The sequence below is a fragment of the Carassius gibelio genome, chromosome B13, assembly GCF_023724105.1.
Source record: "Carassius gibelio isolate Cgi1373 ecotype wild population from Czech Republic chromosome B13, carGib1.2-hapl.c, whole genome shotgun sequence".
Lineage (NCBI taxonomy): Eukaryota > Metazoa > Chordata > Actinopteri > Cypriniformes > Cyprinidae > Carassius > Carassius gibelio.
In genome coordinates this window covers 28,344,852-28,365,011 of record NC_068408.1, presented here as the reverse complement: position 1 = coordinate 28,365,011, position 20,160 = coordinate 28,344,852, and the positions used below count along the sequence as shown (strand labels likewise).

At 43.3% G+C, this 20,160-nt stretch overlaps 2 protein-coding genes across 2 annotated transcripts; both read right to left on the bottom strand.

The window, feature by feature from the left end:
• LOC127969971 (uncharacterized) lies at positions 1-3,582 on the bottom strand. Its single transcript, XM_052572134.1, has 2 exons — positions 1,404-3,582; positions 1-1,071 (listed from the first exon to the last, which is right to left on the bottom strand). The coding sequence occupies exon 2, from the start codon at positions 1,052-1,054 to the stop codon at positions 2-4; it is 1,053 nt and encodes a 350-aa protein (XP_052428094.1). The 5' UTR covers positions 1,055-1,071; positions 1,404-3,582; the 3' UTR covers position 1.
• A 9,740-nt stretch (positions 3,583-13,322) lies between these two features.
• On the bottom strand, positions 13,323-19,379 carry LOC127970517 (uncharacterized). Its single transcript, XM_052573112.1, has 2 exons — positions 18,017-19,379; positions 13,323-17,949 (listed from the first exon to the last, which is right to left on the bottom strand). The coding sequence occupies exons 1-2, from the start codon at positions 19,377-19,379 to the stop codon at positions 14,501-14,503; spliced, it is 4,812 nt and encodes a 1,603-aa protein (XP_052429072.1). The 3' UTR covers positions 13,323-14,500.
• Positions 19,380-20,160: the final 781 nt, after the last annotated feature.

Here is a 20,160-nt window from a genome sequence, read left to right as displayed (position 1 = left end):
ATTAGTTTTCCTTGCAATAAAGACCATCTCTGATAGACCTGTACTGCTGTTCTTTCCCTACCCCTGAATCAGTTGTATGTGTCTCGTGGTCACGAGTAACATACTGGAAAATATCACTGCAACTGAACAACAGCTGAAGAGAAGGCAAAATTGGTATATACTGATAGGTCTTCCGACTCTTTTGATCAAGAATAAACTCAATTGGCTCTACAACACTTACATATTCCTTGTAGAATTGCTTCCGCTTGAAAGCTGTGGCAAGGGGTCCACCTTTTTCTATGGCTTTAACTAAAGGATTTGACCTGCCCCCTGCTTCAGAAAGCTCTTGAATGACAATCTCATCAATTTCTAAGTTGTGGTTTCTAAGAATGTCAGAAATTATGCTACAAGTCACTTGATTTGATGCTGAAGTTAGTGAATAATGTAGTTCCTGAAGTAATTCATCAACAGCAGTGGCTGGGACATGCAAAATGTTTTCCAACTTTAATAAAACAAGGGCAATATTAAGAACACCTGCTTTAGAAATATCTTCATCATTATTAGCTTCACTGCATGACTCTAACGCAGATTCTGTTGAAAATGCGGGAAAATCAACGGGAGAACTGGCTGACTCCTGACAGTCTGCAGTTACTGTGACAACATCTAATTTAAAGTCAGTTAGACGATGTGGATTATGCTTCCTATTTTTGTGTGTATGAAATGTATTATAAATATTGCTTTTAAATGTACACTCTTTAAATACACAAGTCACAGTTTCATGTTTGCGCAAATGTCCATTTAGATGACAAAAGTAATCTCTTTCATTTGACTCAATGCATGCACACAGCTGACATGAAAATGTGGCAAACTGATATTGTTTTGAAGATGATTGATCACGGTGGGCACGGTATATATGACTTAGGAGGTTATTCCATGATTTAAAAGTGCAAGGACAATTACTGTATAAACAAGGATGTCTGAATCTTGCCCCAAAATGTCCATGTTTGAGCTTAGAATGTTTCAATAACTCATACCTACTACAAACTTCTGTTCCACACACTTTACATTGCCACATTCCCAAGACTCACATATCTAAAAGACAAAAATGAATAAGAGAACATTAATACCTTAAAGTAATTAAAGACAATGTGGAATGATGTCACAATGATGAGGCCTCTGAAATAGTAAAGATGACATATAACTTCAGTTTTGTAATGAAAACTCTGCATTAAAAGAATGCATGATCAACTCGATGTACAAATTTAGTTTTAAATGGAAATCCTATAAACTTTTACATGTATCTTTCATATACTCACATAACTTAAATGTCAAAAAAGAGAAAAGATTAACACTTTAACAAAGAAATGAAACGAGTACAGTTTACAAAACACATAAACATATTATAAAAAGCAATTTATACATACCTTAAGTGAGTGATTGATTGACTTTAATCAGATTCAATGTGGAATTATGTCACAACGAAGTCTCTGGAATATTAAAAACGACATAATTAGATTTTTGTAATGAAAGTACAACTCAGCAGAATGAATGTTCCACTTTTGTTTTTTTTAACAGAACATCCTACAAAATTTTACATGCAAATCTCATATTATGTCGAGCATGTTTGTAGTGTAACGTTAGTTGGAAAGTAAGTTATATTTTTAGAAAAGCAAAACGTAACGTTACATAGAGATGGCTTATCTATTATAAAAAAAAAAAAGAAAAGAAAAGTCATAGACGAGTAATCTGCCTAAAACTATGCAAACAGTCGACGCATATAATGTTATTTGATAACACATGTTTTTACGTGAGATCCTAACGACAAACGTTAACGGTCAACTTAACATAAGTTACATGTTCTAACATATTTGCAAAGTGACTGTCGATGACAGGTAAAAACACGTAACACATAATCACACATAATCTTAAGTCCAAAAAACAAAAACAAAAAAACAATGTAGACCTCATAACGTTACTCAAACTATAGTGAATTTTAAAATGATCAAGAAAACGTTAGCAGGGAAGGCCGAAGATATCAAATGTTAACGTTAAAAGGAGCAGTTAGCAGCTACGGTAAATCAAGATCGATCAAATAATACAAAATAGCTTATATGTTAAAGTCTACATCAACTATACATGAAGAAAACATTTTACCTTGTATAATCTCCTCATCCGTTCTTCAGTGATCTTCCCACCGCTCACCGTAGTCGCCATATGATGTCTAATATGGTGGTCCAGCCGTAGTCGACTTCCCGCCTAGTTTTTTTCTAATGCGCATGCGCAACATCTGCATTTGCACTTTACTGCAGCGAATTAAGCATAGTTTATGTAATTTGATCAGGTTGGTCTCGGATCCATTACGTTCATGTTGAGAACGCCTAATTCGGATTAATAATAATTATTTTATGCTTTTTTAAATATACTTTATCTATATAGATCGCTTCATTTCAATTACTGGTAAGAATCATTTTTTTGAGTGTATACTCTTCAACATATCCTCACCTTCTTTTTAAACAGGGCAATTACTCCTTTCTCTTTTTCCCTCTTTGTGTCCCTTTTTTCTCTTTTCATACTGATGATTTTAGTTTTATAGTTTTTTATCAGGGTTTCCATTTCCTCACACAATGCTACATCAAATGTCCCTTCCTTTGGCCATTTTGTCGTCATATTTTTTGTTCTCTTCTGCCATTTTTTGAGATTTTGTTTATTTGCTCTTTACACAGTGGATATTTTAATCCAATTATTTCCACTGGTGTGGCTGCCATATCTTTATTTATATTATTACCCCCAAAAATCAACTTTTTAGTTTTATAGTCACTTGGTTACAATCTCTTCTTTACCTTTCACTTAATTTAACTATTTTTACCCATTTCACCCTACTTTTTATTCTTCACTATGTGTCATACCTTTTTGAATTTAGTTTTTTATTTTGTCTCATGCGTTTACACTTTTTTATTAATTATTCTTTGACTGTCTATTTTATTAACTCTATTTTATTATCACTTTTTAGATAACTATTTCTAACAATAATTCTTTATTTTTATTTTTACTTCTCTTTCCTTTTTTGTCCACCCATGTAATACAACTTTAATGTGAAATCTTCCTCCCTTGCTCTCACTCCCACTGCGCTGAGCTCACAAAATTTTCTCCCCTTTCACCCAGACATCCTAAATGCAAAAATCTATTATAGATCTTGGTTCAAACTTTATTGATACTATTTTCTAACCTCATTCACACTTTCTGCACTCTTTATTGAGCCAGAGTGCTTATTCTTGCATACTTTTTCCCTTTATTTAAGGGATAATCAGTCATTAATTGTCCTTTTATTATCAAGGCTCATCATACATTCATCCCTCTCAAGTGGATACTAGTTGCGTCCAACTCCACCCAGCCACCCTGAAGTGACGGTCCAAGAATGGTGTGCAACTTTTACCCACCCAACACAGAATTTATTTGTTCACACATTCATTCGTCCGGACACAAATACATCCACACAACAAAACACAGCTCACCTAGAGCTCCTTAAGGGCCCACCTATTTCTGTCCTTCGAGAATTTCACTTATACATTCTCAAAGCGGTATCCGTGGGACTTTTCCTCGCGATTCCTTAATCTGCTTGACCACGGGCGATTGGGAATGGGCAGAGGATGGAGTTTGCCAGATGGTAGATGGTAGAGTGCGCCGTGTCCTGTAGATGAACTGGTGTCCTGGTGGGCAACCCGGCAGGGTGTTGTTAGGAGCTTCTGCAGGAGGTAGAGTCTCTGCTCACCAGGTGATAGGGGATACTATGTCCTTGTCCTGGAGGATGGGTTCGGGATTTTCTGACCTTTCTTTGGGTGCGTAACATCTGGATAGAACATCTGCCTTTACTTTGTTTGCCCCTGGGTGGTAGGAGATGGAGAACTGGAAGCGGGTGAAGAATAACGCCCAGCGGGCTTGTCTGGGGTTGAGTCTCTTGGCTGCTCTAAGGTATTCCAGGTTCTTGTGGTCAGTGAGAACTTGAAACGGATGTTTGGCTCCCTCCAGCCAATGTCTCCACTCCTCTAGGGCAAGCTTGATGGGAAGTAGCTCCCTATTCCCGATGTCATAGTTAACCTCCGCCGGGTTGAGTTTCCTGGAGAAGAAGGCACATGGATGGAGGCGGCTGGGCATCCCCTGCTGCTCTGATAGGACCGCTCCCACTTCGGTGGTTGAGGCGTCCACTTCCACAATGAATGGTAGTTCGGGGTTTGGATGCACGAGGAGTGGAGCGGTCGTGAAGGCTCGCTTTAGGGCCTGGAAGGCTTTGGTGGCAGCAGGAGTCCATGAAAGGGATTTGGGCTTCTGACGAAGGAGGTTGGTTAGAGGGCTGGTGATAGTACTAAAATTCTGAATGAATTGTCTATAAAAGTTGGCGAAACCAAGGAATCGCTGCAGTTCCTTAATAGTGGTAGGAATGGGCCAGTCCCTGACTGCGCTTACCTTCCCTTCGTCCATCCGGATGCCACTGCGGTCGATGGAATATCCAAGGAACTGCACTGAGAGTTGATGGAATGAACACTTCTCTGCTTTCAGGTAGAGCTGGTAGTCCCTCAGGCATTGCAGGACCTCCGCAATGTGGCACTGATGTTCTGCCTGGCTCCGGGAGTATATCAAGATGTCATCGATATAGACTAGGACGAACTGGTGGAGGAAATACCGGAGCACCTCATGTATGAAGTCCTGGAATACGGAGGGGGCGTTTACAAGTCCATACGGCATGACACAGTACTCATAGTGACCAGTAGGGGTGATGAAGCGGTCTTCCACTCGTCACCCTCATGTATCCGGATGAGGTAATACGCGCTGCAGAGGTCCAACTTGGTGAATACAGTGGCACCACGGAGATGTTCTAGGGGCACTGGGACGAGGGGAAGAGGATACCGGAACTTCTGAGTTGTCTTGTTAAGGGCTCTATAATCTATGCATGGCCGTAAACCTCCATCCTTCTTGGCCACGAAGAAGAAACTGGAAGCAGCAGGGGAGGTAGATGGGCGGATGTATCCTTGTGCCAGAGCCTCCTTGATGTACTCCTCCATGGCCTTCTCCTCGGGAACGGATAGGGGATAAATCCATCCCTTTGGCACTGGTTCACCCGGCAGCAGATCTATTGCACAGTCCCACGGCCGGTGTGGAGGCAGCTTGGAGGCCCGCTTAGGGCAGAAGACATCACTGAAGGGGGCGTAGCACTGGGGAATGGAGATGGACTGGTTCTCGACAGGACTTTCAATGGAGATGGAGTAAACAGGTAGTGGCTCGGGGGACGTTACACAGGAACAGGGCAGCCGGAGATACATGATTTAAAGCAAGCTTCGCCCCACTTCAGGATTTCTCTGGTCTTCCAGGAGATCACAGGGTTATGCTGCTCCAACCATGGGCGCCCTAGAATTACGTCAGCGGTGGTGTCCTCCAGATCCAATTTGATGCATTTCGCCCCACAGCCCCGCACCTTCGCTACTGAAGAGTCTAAAGTAGCGTTTACGCTCACATTACTGTCTGGAAAATCAACACCCGTGTTGTGCCTCGTTCCACACCCTCTGCGAGGAAATGAGGAGAGTCTTTGACCGGGCCGCGACCGGCAGGGAGGCCGCCCATCATCTCTCGGAACTCCAGCAAGGTTCTACCTCCTTCACTGATTACTCCATCAAGCACCCTGGCGGCCGCGTGCCAGTGGAATGAGGCGGGGCAGTGGGATAGATTCCTGCATGGGTTATCCGACCATGTTCAGCAGGAGATCTACCTCATCGACCCGCCCCACACTCTCAACGGACTCATTGAACTGGCTTTACGAGTTGACGCAAGGATTAATCGCCTGGGCCGCCAACCTAGTCCTTCTAGATCTACCATCTCTCCTGTTAGGGGGCGCTTGAGTCGAGAGAACACGGTGGGTTCTGTCGACGATCACGAGCCCATGCAGGTGGGTAGAGCTCGGCTGTCCCGGAGGGAGAGGAAACGGTGGAGGTCCCAAGGACTGTGCTTGTACTGTGGAGGCTCTGCTTATAACACCTACTCATGCCCGGTAAAAGAGCCAGCCCAATAGTAAATTTGAGGATACTATCGGGTGGGATCTCCGCTGAGAAGTCCTCACCAACATCATCGACCATCCTTCCGGTGAAACTGCGGTGAAAGAATCAACATCACTAGTGTCAAGCCCTTCTGGACTCCGGAGCCGAAGGTCATTGATCCTTCATTTGCACATCACTTGAACATTCCTGTCCTTCCTGTGTCTCTCCCCATCCATGTCACCACACTCAATGGCCAGGAACTGCCTCACGTCACGCACCATACAGAACCCATCACACTGATCACATCTGGAAACCATCAAGAAACCATATCCTTTTTTCTCATGGACTCCACTGTTGCTCCCATTGTTTTAGGTCACCCATGGTTGTCCAAACATAATCCACAAGTGGAATGGGGTTCTAACACTGTCACATTGTGGAGTGAAAGATGTCATGAGTCTTGTCTGGTTTCTGCTTGTTCTGTTGTTCCTGTTTCTGTCTTTCAGAAGGAGAACATGGTTTTGCCAAATGTGCCCATTGAGTATCTTGACCTGAAGGAAGTGTTCAGTAAGTCCCATGCTGCTTCTCTCCCTCTGCATCGTCCCTACGACTGTGCCATAGACTTAGTGTCAGGTAAGTCTCCCCCTAAGGGCAAGTTATACTCTCTTTCTATTCCTGAGAGGGAGGCCATGGAGAAATACATTTCTGATTCCTTAGCCTCTGGGTTCATCCGTCCTTCCTCTTCTCCAGCGGGGGCGGGGTTCTTTTTTGTGGGTAAGAAGGATGGTTCTCTGCGACCTTGCATTGATTACCGAGACCTGAACAACATTACTATTAAGAATACTTATCTTTACCACTCATGTCTTCAGCTTTCGAGATGTTGCAGGGAGCATCTATATTCACAAAATTGGAAAAATGCTTATCATTTGGTCCGCATCAGGAAGGGGGATATATGGAAAACCACCTTTAATACCCCTAGAGGGCACTTTGAGTACTTGGTGATGCCGTTCGGACTCTCCAACTCACCCGGGGTTTTCCAAGCACTCGTGAATGACGTGTTGAGAGATATGGTAGATCAGTTTATATATGTTTACCTGGATGACATACTGATTTTTTCTTCATCTCTCCAGGAACACGTTCAACACTTCAGACGAGTGCTCCAGAGGTTACTAGAGAATGGGTTTTTTGTCAAGGCGGAGAAATGCGTATTCCATGCACAGTCTGTTCCCTTCCTAGGGTATATTGTTTAATCCGAGGGAATACGTATGGACCCTGACAAGGTTAAGGCTGTGATGGATTGGCCATCTCCAGACCCCCGTAAGGCCCTACAGCGGTTTCTGGGGTTCGCCAATTTCTATCGATGTTTCATTCGTAATTTCAGCCAACTAACCTCACCTCTGACAGCCTTGACCTCCCCTAGTACTCTGTTCAGGTGGTCGGACGCAGCTGAGGCTGCATTCACTAACCTCAAGAACCGCTTCGTTTCGGCTCCCATCCTTGTGGCCCCTGATCCCACACCGCAGTTTGTGGTGGAGTTCGACGCGTCAGAGGTGGGGGTAGGAGCAGTGTTGTCCCAACGTGCTGCTTCGGACGATAAGGTACACCCTTGTGTGTTTTTCTCACATCGACTATCTCCTGCCGAATGTAATTATGACATTGGCAATAGAAAGTTGTTGGCCGTCAAATTAGCGTTAGAGGAATGGCGCCACTGGTTGGAGGTTCAGGGGTTTAATCCGCCTACTCCGGTCCCCCCGCCGCCGCGTCTTGTAGATGGGCAACCGAAATATTCGGTTAATCGTATTCTGGACTCGAGACGGAGGGGACGAGGATTCCAGTATCTGGTGGACTGGGAAGGTTACAGTCCGGTGGAGAGGAGTTGGGTACCTGCTAGGGACATATTGGATCACTCCCTTATTGATGAATACAATCAGCAGGTAGGCCCTTCTGGTAACTCCAGAAGGAGTTCTTAGAGGGGAGGGGGGTACTGTCACGGTTGGTGAACCGTGATCTCGGGGTGTTTGCACTTTGTGGTGAATTCTGTGTGTTCCGCGTCTGCACTGATTAGCTTGTGGGCGTCTCTGTTAATTGTCATCAGTAACAGCTGCCACTCATTTACTCATCCACTATATATTGGCTTGTCTCACGTCTTGTGTTTGTGAGATCATTGTCATTTGTTTGATGTGGTTTCCCTGTTTGTCTGGCTCTCAGTGTTGTTTGCTTTTGAATGTCTGTGTTTCCCTTGAACCTCATCCACTCTCTGCACATTCACTCAGCCACGGACACTTACCTTCGGCTCTATTCCCCGCAGTTCCTGTGCCATCCTCTCCTGCTGCCTACACTCAGTCATCATCCGGATTACTCACCTTCTCTCCGCCATCATCTGGATTCCTCACCTCCTCACCATCACCACGGAGTGTCGTGTACTCATCATCATTGTTTGTTTGTGTATTCATATTCCTCTCTTCTCATTAAATCTGTTAACTCGCATCTGCTTCCAGACTTTCCTTTAACCACCATCACAATTAGCTGATTATAATGTGTCTAGTGCACATTCCACATCCCACATCCACACATCAGACTGAAAAAAAATATATGTAATAATTTGAATGGCAAGACAAGTTAAAAAGTAAAGAACCCACATACTGTATATCACTGCTTTATGTCAAATCAGGATCAAGGTTACTTTTTAGTGAGTGATTTAAGTAGTGTAAGTAAAGTAGTAGTGTGGAATTAAACATTTTGATATGACAAACATTTGGCTGTGGTTTTCTGTGCTGGTACAAGGGTACTTACATCTCTACCTGTAAAGTTTAGCCTTTTCTGTAAAAAAAAGGTAATGTCCTCCAAAATAACTCTCTGAAGCTCCTGGATGACAATATAAATTATTAATGAGTGCCATAGAAACCTAGCAAGCTTGTTATCCAGATCAGCATTCATGCAATGGAATGACCATGGGGGCAGTTACATGTAATTGAAATGCTAATTTCTAATTGCTAAGGCGGTCGCATTTCTTTCCTCTCCTCCCTGCCTTTCCTTGCTTCGCTTGTTTTTCTCTTGTCTTGTCTACTTGAGAGACTCTCTCTGCACTGCTCTCCTAAACTGGAATATGGATTTGATAAATTGGTCTCTCAACGCAATTGACACCATCTTCTCGACGAGAAGCCTGGGTTCGGGGGAACCTGACTGCCCTGCCGGAACGTTTGCAGCTGGCTACACGATGGACGCGTGGGCGAATTGGCAGGTCGTGTGTCTGGCGGCTCTTTCCGTGGAGGACATTGAAGACATCTACCTATTCGGAACCATGATAACAGGTCTTCTGCTGATTGGATTAGGCTTTGCCCTGGGTTATCGGAAAATTAAGAAGAAGGGAACAGCTGTCCAAAGCCTCACAAGGCTGCCCGTCATGATTGAAGTAGTGGGCAGAGCGGTCAGCATTATGAAGAAGCTCACGGATTTGGAAAAGAAATTGGAGAATTTGGAGACCAATGGACAATGAAAAATCATAGTGACCGTGAAAAGAAATGCGGCTACTAGACCAAACAACTGGTATCTTATCTTCTTTTGGCTTTCTTTACCAGCTTTGGCTGGATGACAAAAATCTCCCAGGCGAGCAGGGCAGCTTGACTTCTCTTGCATTACTCCACACCTGCTGATTGTTGACTCTGTCTAGGACCTGACCAAGGACGTCTCCATGGCAACTTACTGTGACGCTGTAAAATCTGCGGACTGAGGCATCTAGAGAGAGTCTCAACTCTCCAGGCCTACAAATACACAAACTCTTACACATACAGATATGCATTCACCCTCCCAACCCCCATCCCCTGCCTTCACAGCTTTGTTCCGCCAGTCTGGCAGGCGGGTCTGTGACTAGCGCTTTTCAGCTGCTGGACCGGATGGCTGTTTGCCTGCGCTGGATTACCTCGATCCCCCCAAGTTCCGTACCCAGTTGCAAAGTCATGTGTCTATGGTGTATTGATTATGTGCTTTTTGTGCTGAGGTGTTTTTCCTGTTCTCATACTGTGCTCCCATAAGGAGCATAGTCTGGGTGTTGGTTTTTTTCTCCTTACTTCCCTAATGTTATGCTGTATTTCTTCCTCAAATACCCTGTCGTCCTGTCTACCCCACTGTCATATTGTATGTATGTATGTATGGACAGGTTGATGGCTAATTTCGCTGGTACTTGTGACTAGTGACAATAAAGGGCTACTACTACTACTACTAATGGAATGCATGTCTTTATATATATATATATATATATATATATATATATATATATATATATATATATATATATATATATATATATATATTATATAACAAAATAAAACTACAAAACAACAACAACTGATAATTACTCTTGAAGAAGCCTAAATAAACAGACAAATAAATAAACAGACAACAGAGCAGACATAGATGGCATAGATGTATTATATAAAAAAAATACATGCATTACACTGAAAAAAAGTATAATTTTTGCAAACAATTTATTTCAGCTACATTTAATAATAAAAAAAATTAAAATAAATATTGAAAATCAACTAAATTTATTAAAATGTAGCTCAAATAAATTGATTGTAACCACTTACTTAAAAAAAGACAGTGAAGTAGTCGGTAGATATTGTATGAAACCGAATAAATCTAATGTTGACTTATATTTATAGAAGACCATTCCCAGTGGTTTTCTTCTTTATAGTCAGAGGTGGGTAGAGTACCCAAAAACTCTAGAAATATTCACTCAAGTAAAAGTAAAAGTACTAGTATTGAATAGTTACTTGAGTAAGAGTAAAAGAGTATCGGATAAAAAATCTACTCAAGTAGTTAGTTACTAGTTACTTTGGGTCATATATACGGAGCCTATTTTTATTTAGATGTATAGATAAAATGTATGTAATGTATGTGTGTGTGTATAAGTGTATATATTTCAGCCTTTACTCAAATTTATGTAATTTGTTATAAAACCCTGTCTGTTTACTTAAGTAACAGTTATAGGTGTCATGCCATAACATATTTTTAATACGACTGACTTTATATTAAATGTGAATTTAACATTGAAAGTTAATGTGATATAAATATTGCTACTAATCTTTCATTGTTCAGAAAGAGAGCAAATAACATTTACATTATTAAAGATCATTTTCACTGACAGTCTAGATTTCAATCACTCTCAGAAACTCCCATTAAAATCACTGAAACTGTTAACACTGTGAATTTATAACATTTATTGCATTAAGATAAAGTAACAAGAGGAGCGTCGCCCATAGTAACGAAGTAAAAGTACAGATTTTTCCCAAAAAATTTACTCAAGTAAGAGTATAAAGTACCCATCTTTAAATATACTCCGAAAAGTATTAGTTACCCCGAAAAATTACTCAAGTAAATGTAACGAAGTAAATGTAACTCGTTACTACCCACCTCTGTTTATAGTAGGACAGCAGGAATGACTTAGGCTGTTTTTCAATAAACATTTTTTAAATTGAGAAACAGCCCTGGTGTAGTGAGAGAGTGTGGCCATTTTGGTTACAGGTGTTTATACTCAAAAGTTATATTTTATTTACATTCATCCCAGACTTATTGACATTTCAAGGCATCAGTCAGCCATAATTATTTTTTTCCCAATCCTATGACTTTATCCAAATGAAATATGGCTTGTTAAAAAAACTGAATTACATTAATATATATATATATATATATATATATATATATATAAAATAAAGAAAATAAAAATGTGTTTCTTTACGTGTAATAAAGAAAATCAAAATGGATGGAACAAGCTATGTTTATTGCTTTACCCATATACATATATCCATACAGTAAGCTGAAACACCTGGAACATTCATGACAAATGTTTAAATAGGAACAATAGTCAAATTATGAAGTCATGACAAATCATTACTCAAAATCATATTAAAACAAGGCAGGGTATTCCAACAATCATAGACCAACAAATTAATTAATCATTAAAAACAAAACAAAACAAAAGAAAAGAACAACTCTCATTTGTAAATCACATACACAAAGGTGGTGCCACAAATATCAAGGATACATAGTCACATTTTATTCAACAGGACATATCCAAATACGATAACTCTCTGGAGACAAGAAGCTAAATGTATCATAATGTTCTTTTTTTCTTTCTTTCTTTTTCCCCCCTTGTACTACAGAATATCATACACCTGCAAGAACAATTGCAATCCTACTATAAAACTATCATCTGAGGCTAAAAATGGGACAAATTCACATCTTTATACATTTTTTTTGACTGAAATATAGCCAACAAACCAAATTTAACCAATGAAAGTCATACACAACATAGACAGCTGCACCCATCATGTTTTTGCATTTAAATGTTAACAATTTAGAGCCACTTAGACAACTTACAGTGATATACCTTTAAAAATATGTCTAGGTAATAATTCACCACAACAACATAAAATAATAATAAAAATAATAATAATAATATTGGGGTGAAACTGGGTGTTTCATAAGATTAACACATTTCATTTATTTTCAATATTTTATCTTTAAATAATTGCCTGAATAATCTGAAATGTAAGGCTGACTTCATGTCAAAAACATACAAACTAATTTTAAAGATTCTCAAAATGTATATTTTAATCAGTTATTAACATTATTATTATTATTTTATATAGTTTATTATGACAATATTTAGTTGCTAAAATATTTGCAAGAGCGGGTTTGGAATACATTACAGCAAGATAACAAGCACTAAGGGAATGTCTAGGGGTACAAGACATGGGGCACACATCTCACAACCAGCAAAGAATTGTAAAAAAATAACTAAGAAATAATTTGAATGAAAAGATATGCATGTTTGTTGACTACCTGGATGCTTATGTACTCTTAAAAATATAGGTGGTTAAAAGCTTTTTAACAGTGATGCCATAGAAGAACTACTTTTGGTTCTACAAAGAACCATTCAGTCAGAGGTTCTTTAAAGAACCATCTCTTTCTTACCTTCAAGGGACTCGCACAACCATCACAAAACAGAAAGACAGTCATGGATCATCAGGTGACCACACACAGTACTAAGAACCAAGGGTTCCCAAACTTTTGAGTGGGGTTAATTTAATTATTTGAGCATTTTCACAGATTCTGCAAAGGGTACCCAAACTTTCGAGGCCCACTGTATATATATATATATATATATATATATATATATATATATATATATATATATATATATATATATATATATTATATATATTTATATTATATATATATATATATTTATATTATATATATATTTATATTTATATTTATATTATATTTATATATATTTATTTATTTATTTTAAAGGTTTCATTCATTTTTATTTTTTACATATCCTCTTTTTCCCCTTGTACTTGGGGCAAGTCATTCCACATTGCCAAGAGAGTTGTCCACTTCCTCCTCACTGGAGCTGGGCTCTAGCCACATACTCTCTGTTTGGGTCAGCTCATCCAACAGCTCCTTTCCCGCCTTTCCAGCATGAGACGCCCATAGCACAGCACCCTGTTTCAGCCCGATTGAGCGAAGAAACTAAGCGTAGTCCACAAAGGCTGTACATATAAGCTTATGTGGAGATGCTGTGGTTAAGGAAGACTGGGGAAAGGAAAGTAGGAAAATAAATAATTAAATAATTAAACTTAAGTAGACACCAGTACAAACAAGTAAATGGTGTCTCGTCACCATCTCGTTTTTTGTTGGTTTTTTTTATTGCAAAGGGCTATTTTAAATTTAGATGTGTCCAAATATTTCTTTAGGTCATTGTTCAGACCCTGTGAAATGAATTGCTTGAAACATTAAACAGAGTCTCAAAGTGACTCTTAAAGACCCCAAAAAATGGTTTGACTTTTATTTTCCTGTACTGATGTATTTTGTATTAAAACAGGTAGCTTGAGTGGGACTTATATCAGGGCTTTACATTTTATTTTATGATGTAGATCACGAAATAGCAATCGATTTACCATTGAGACACAAGTTTTAACAAAAAACTAAAATTATAAAATGATAAACCTCAAAATTGAACATTTCAACAATTTCTTTTAAGAAAAGGAAGGAGTCAGAAGTATAAATTATTATATAATTTAAAACGGATTTATGTGGGTGATTTTTCGCTCTGGTCTGAATAAAAACGATGGGTTACTTAACGTAATCCCAGGTTCTTTGATAACAGAGTGAGGTGTTTCACTATGGGGAATCGCTTTGGGCGTGACCAACTACGGAAGCTCCTATGCCACCACGTCTGTCTTTGACAGACAGGTCGACCTGAGATCAGGCTCCGCCCCCACCTATATTACTCAGGTCGACCCCTACGAAGTCATTAAGAGAGATTTCTTCCCGTTCCTATGCAAGGAGGGAAGTGTTGGTGAAACACCTCACTCTGTTATCAAAGAACCTGGGATTACGTTAAGTAACCCATCGTTCTTTTTCTAACTTCGCTCGGTGTTTCACTATGGGAGATATAGACCACTCCCGGATTGCAACATACGCTATACCAATCATATGGGACTTGACGTGCTGACTCCTAACACTGCATGAGCTAAGGATGGCTCAGACACGTTCAGTCTATAAAATCGCACAAAAGTGTGCGGTGTGGCCCAGCTTGCTGCAGCACAGATCTCCTGGACCGAAACACCTCTGAGTAAGGCCCATGATGTCGCCATGCCCCTAGTTGAGTGGGCCCTTAAGCCCTCGGGAGGTTGGGAACCTCTGCATGCATATGCTAAGGAAATAGCTTCTACAATCCAGTGGGACAGTCGCTGACGTGACAATGGCTTCCCCTTGTGAGGAGTAGCCCATGACACGAACAGTTGGTCATTTTTCCTGAAACCTGCTGTCCTTTCTACGTACACACGAAGTGCTCGTACAGGACACAAGGCATTCAACCTCCCCTCCTCTGGAGAAGAGAACGGAGGAGGGTGAAAAGCTGCAAGATCTGTAGTTTGACATCTATATGACGAATCCACTACTTTAGGTACGAACGCCGGGTTAGGGCGAAAGGAAACCCTTGTAAACCCTGCAGAAAACTGCAGACAAGATGGGCTGACCGACAGTGCCTGTAAGTCACTCACCCTCTTAGCTGACACCAGCGCTAACAGTAGTGCTGTCTTGAGCGAGAGAAACTTTAACCCTATAGCTTCCAATGGCTCAAAAGGGTGTTGAGAAAGGGCCTCTAAGACTGTAGACAAATCCCACAATGGGACCATTCGCCTGGCCCCTGGCCTCTTACGTCGTGCCCCCTTCATAAATCGACTTATTAAAGGGTGCTGACCTGCTGTCTTGTCACCAAAACCCACATGACAAGCAGATATAGCCGCTAAGTATACCTTTATTGTAGAAAAAGCTTTCCCTTTATCTAGCAGATCCTGCAGGAAACATAAAATGTCCCTCACTGAACATTGAAAAGGGACAATATGAATCCGTCCACACCATTCATCAAAGACTCGCCACTTATTACTATACAGTGAACGAGTGGAAGAGGCTCTTGCACTCTGTATAGTGTGTATGACCGATGGGGGCAGACCTGCTGCACTTAAATTCCACCTTTCACGGGCCAGGCCCAGAGAGCTATCCTGTCTGGGTGAGGATGGTAGATTTCCCCCCCCGCTTGTGACAGGAGGTCCCTCCGGGGAGGGAGGGGCCACGGCTGACCCGACAGTAGTTGAACAATCTCGGCCACCCAAGGTCTGGAAGGCCAACGTGGGGCTATCAGTATCAGCGACAATCCCATTTCCCTCACCCTGGCTAGAGTGGGTGAAATCAGGCTCAGAGGGGGAAATGCATACAGCAGGACATTTGGCCATTGGTGGGCTAAAGCATCCACACCCAATGGTGCATTTCCGTCTGCCAGAGAGAAGTACAGAGGACATTGGGCGTTTTCCTGCGAGGCGAAGAGATCTACGACCGCCTGGCCGTATCTCTGCCATATCTGCTTCACCACCTGGGGATGAAGCTTCCACTCTCCGTACAGGGGATTTCCTCTGGACAACAAGTCTGCCCCCCTGTTCAATATCCCTGGAACATGGGTTGCCCTGATGGATAAAAGACTTATGTCGCACCACACAATCAGCTCTTTTGCCAGCTGGTGCAGCTGAAGAGAGCGTGTGCCTCCCTGTCGGTTGATATAAGCAACCACTGTGGAATTGTCTGTTTTCACTAAAACATGCTGACCCCTGATGAAGCTCAGAAAATGTTTCAGCGCTAGAAACACTGCCAACAATTCCAAGTAATTTATGTGTTTGTGAATTAGCTGAGGGGGCCAAACGCCGTTCACAGTTCTGCCCATTAGAGTCGCTCCCCAGCCCTTTAATGATGCGTCCGTCGTCATAGTGACTCTCGACGACACTGCCCCCAGGGGAATCCCCGATCTGAGGGTCGCGGGGCTTTTCCAACGTCTGAGCGCTCTGACGCACGCATACGTCACTCTCACCTGTCGGTTGAGATGACGCCGAGAACACAGACGCAGATGCGCGACCCAGCGCTGAAAGTCTCTCATTATTAGTAGTCCCAGTCGTACTACAGATATCACTGAAGCCATTAAGCCCAGCATTCGCAGGCACAGTCTGAACGGGACAACTTTCCCCGTCTGAAAACGGGAGAGACATTGAGTGAATGACGCGATCCTCCTCTCTGTCAGAGTGACTCGATAAGAGAGGGAGTTTATACTGAGCCCCAGATATTCTGCGCGCTGAGCTGGCTCTAAGCGGCTCTTTTCCATGTTTATTCTGAATCCCAAGCTGTTGAGATGCAATAACACCATATCTGCGTCTTTGATTGCTTGCTCTTTCGACGAGGCGCAAATCAGATAATCGTCTATGTACGACAGTATTCTTATCCCCCTGTTTCTCAATGGGAAAAGTGCTGCTTCCACACATTTGCTGAATACTCTTGGTGCTAAACACAGACCAAAGGGCATTGTCTGAAATTCGTAAGCAGTGCCTCGAAAAGCAAACCTGAGATACTTCCTGTGAGACGGGTAAATATCTATGTGAAAATACGCGTCTGACAGATCGATCGTCACAAACCAGTCGTTCTGGCGGATGGATCGACAAAGTGTCTTGTGTGTCAACATTTTGAATGAATATTTCCGTAGGTGCTTGTTTAACACACGGAGATCTAGAATTGGACGCAGAGATATGCTCCCCTTCTTTGGGATCACAAAGTAACGGGAATAAAAGCCCTGACAGCTCACTTCCTTTGGCACTACTCTGATGGCTCGTTTTTCTAAAAGACAGTCTGACTCTCCCTCGGCCGCTGAGGCTATTATACCATTGAATCTGGGTGGTTTCATGGCAAATTGAAGCCTGTATCCCCGTGAAATCGTGTTTACAACCCACGGATGAGCTGCGCATGCGCGCCAACTGAGTATGCGAGCCGAGAGAGGTCCCCTGTATACTTCCCCAACGCCGGCGCGTTTTGATGACGTCATTACCGTCTCCGCGCTGACCCCTTCTGGAGGTGCGCCCGCTCCCTCCAGCGGAGAGGCTAGGGATACACATCTCAATGTTTGGATTTTTTTGCAATCTATCGCCCTCGGCTGACTGCCTGGCTGCGATAGTGAAACATTTATTGTGTTTAATGAGTTGGGGGAGCACGTCGCCCTCAGCCTGTGGCCTGGATGCGATAATGCATTTTTTATTAAACATTCCCCTGAACTGATGGGCGTTTGAAAACCCAGTGTAAGTGCTTGGTGACACTTGAGAACGTTTTGAACTTGATTGCTTATAGCTGGAGCCCTTACTGAACTGAGAACAACAGGGCTGGACCCCCTCTTTCTCTTTGCGGGCGGAGAGAGAAGTGACGGGGAACATTCGCGTGTCAGGTCGCACGCTTCTTCTTCCGATCCTCGGGGTGGGGTGGGCGGTTTCTCGCCGCCGCGGCCGCAAATGAATGTTTCCCCCCGGGTCCGGAGCCATCAGATCTCGGACGATAGCCCACTTGCTGTCCGCTGGGAGGCGGTCTCACACTCCTAGCTCCCGTCTGCCTTCCTCTCGCCGCAGCGGCTGCTGCAAAACCTTGCCGTGCTGGCTGAGAGGGTGGTCGCGGTGTTTGCTTGCGCGGTAAACAGAGGTTAAAAGCCTCGTCCTCCTGTTTCCTGAGGGTGCTGGTTTCTCTCATTTTCTCGAGAGCTGGTCCGAAAAGGCCCTTAGTTGGGTCGAACGCAGCGTCCATCACCTCAGCTTTTTGAGCGTCGCCTAAACCAGACAGGTTCAGCCATAACGCTCTCTCATCTGAAACGGCCAAGCCCATAACACGGCCACAGCCCTGAACCGCGCCACGAGAAGAGCGGAGAATTAGGTCGTTTACCACACATATCTCGTCCCAGAGAGCTGGGTTCGGCACTCCTGTATCTAATTGTCGCCCCATCTCCTCCAAAATCTCCGCCTGGTACGCTGACAATAAAGTCACCGCGTTCAGCGAGCACACTGACTGCGCCGCATACTTGTACATCCTCTGATAGATGGACGCGGTCAGGCGCTCCATCTTGTTCGGCAGCGAAATTTGGGAAGAGGCAGAAATAGATCGACGATATGGATGGAGGTGATAGGCCACTGAAGACTCTATCGCTGGGGGTCCGGCCAGCCCCAGCTCTCCCATTCCTTGGATCTCAAGTTTAGAGCATCCCTTGGTCGGGAGCTTGCTCTTAAAGGGGCTACCCCAATGGCGGGACATCTCCTTCATGCACGCCGGCACGGCGGGTAGGAGTTGTCTCGTTGTGGTTAGAGCAGGCGGTAGCCTTTTCCCGTCATAAAGGTCCCTCTCTGCTCCCTCTGAATCCTGGGCCGCGGGCCACGCTAGGCCCAGTTTTGCCGCGGCTCGCTTGCATACCTCGTGCAGGTTACTGTCTGCCTGCGAGCCAGTGTCAGTCGCGCTAGGAGGTCTAGACTGCTGGACAGGGAAGAGAGAGTTGTCTTCCTCCTCCTCTTCGTCCATGTCCAAGTCGAGGAGGTCAGAGTTAGCATCGCCCTCTGCGTCCTCGTCTCCCGGCTCCTCATCCTCGTGTGCGAGAAGGCCATCGAACAGAGGAGGCATATCCGGGGATTCGGCTTCCATCATCTCAGCCCAGCTCGTCGTAGTAGCTCGCTGATGATCGTTAGCCTTAGTTTTCGCGATGGTTCCAGCCAGACATGGGTCCTGCTGACTAGCCACCGCCACTCTCAGCCTTCTCTCCAAAATTTTAACCGGCAATGACGCACAGTGAACGCACGTTTGTGGGTCCGCAAGCGACGTTTGAGCGTGCTTGGCGCCCATGCACACAATGCACATGGGATGGGGATCCCTGCCCGAGACGGTTGCTCCACATGATGATGGACACGGGCGGGGTGCGGGTTCCTTCTTCGACTCATTCCCTTTGGCGGGGGTAATGACTGTCGACATGACGGCTGGAGAGAGAAAGAGAGATTCGAAGACTCGTCGTAACACGTTAGTCCGATTAATGGTTCACAGGGTAGTTAGCCCTTTTCGCGGCTCGCCCTGACGCGTAAAGCCTATGGTGGCTTGACACCACTGAAAATCCTATCGTCGTGATAACACGCGATAATCTGAACAGAATAGCTCGCCTTGACGCGGACACTATTCGGTGTGACACTCAACACAGTACCAATCCAATCCACTGATGTCGCGTTCGGTAGCGTACTCCAATGACGGCCCGCCAGTTGAACAGTTAAGCGAAATCAGCGAAAAGTTCGGACTTGCTGAGAGAGCTTGTAGTCCTTCACGGGAAGAAAGCGAGAATGACTTCGTAGGGGTCGACCTGAGTAATATAGGTGGGGGCGGAGCCTGATCTCAGGTCGACCTGTCTGTCAAAGACAGACGTGGTGGCATAGGAGCTTCCGTAGTTGGTCACGCCCAAAGCGATTCCCCATAGTGAAACACCGAGCGAAGTTAGAAAAAGAACTGCAGACTGGGTTATTGAAATTGCACATTCTTTAACAGCCAGTAGGAGGTGCTTTGTCAGAAATATAGTGGTTTCCACTGCTGTATTACATGGCTGTAATCAAAGCAGAGCTCAGCTCATAAATAATACTTTATCAGGTAAAATGAAAATGCGATCGAAACTTTTCTGAAGACAATTGGTTCCCTTCAGTGGTTCTGGAATTAGTGAGAATGAGAAAAGTGTGAAAACATTTAGCTTTTGGTTCCACAAAGAACCAATCAG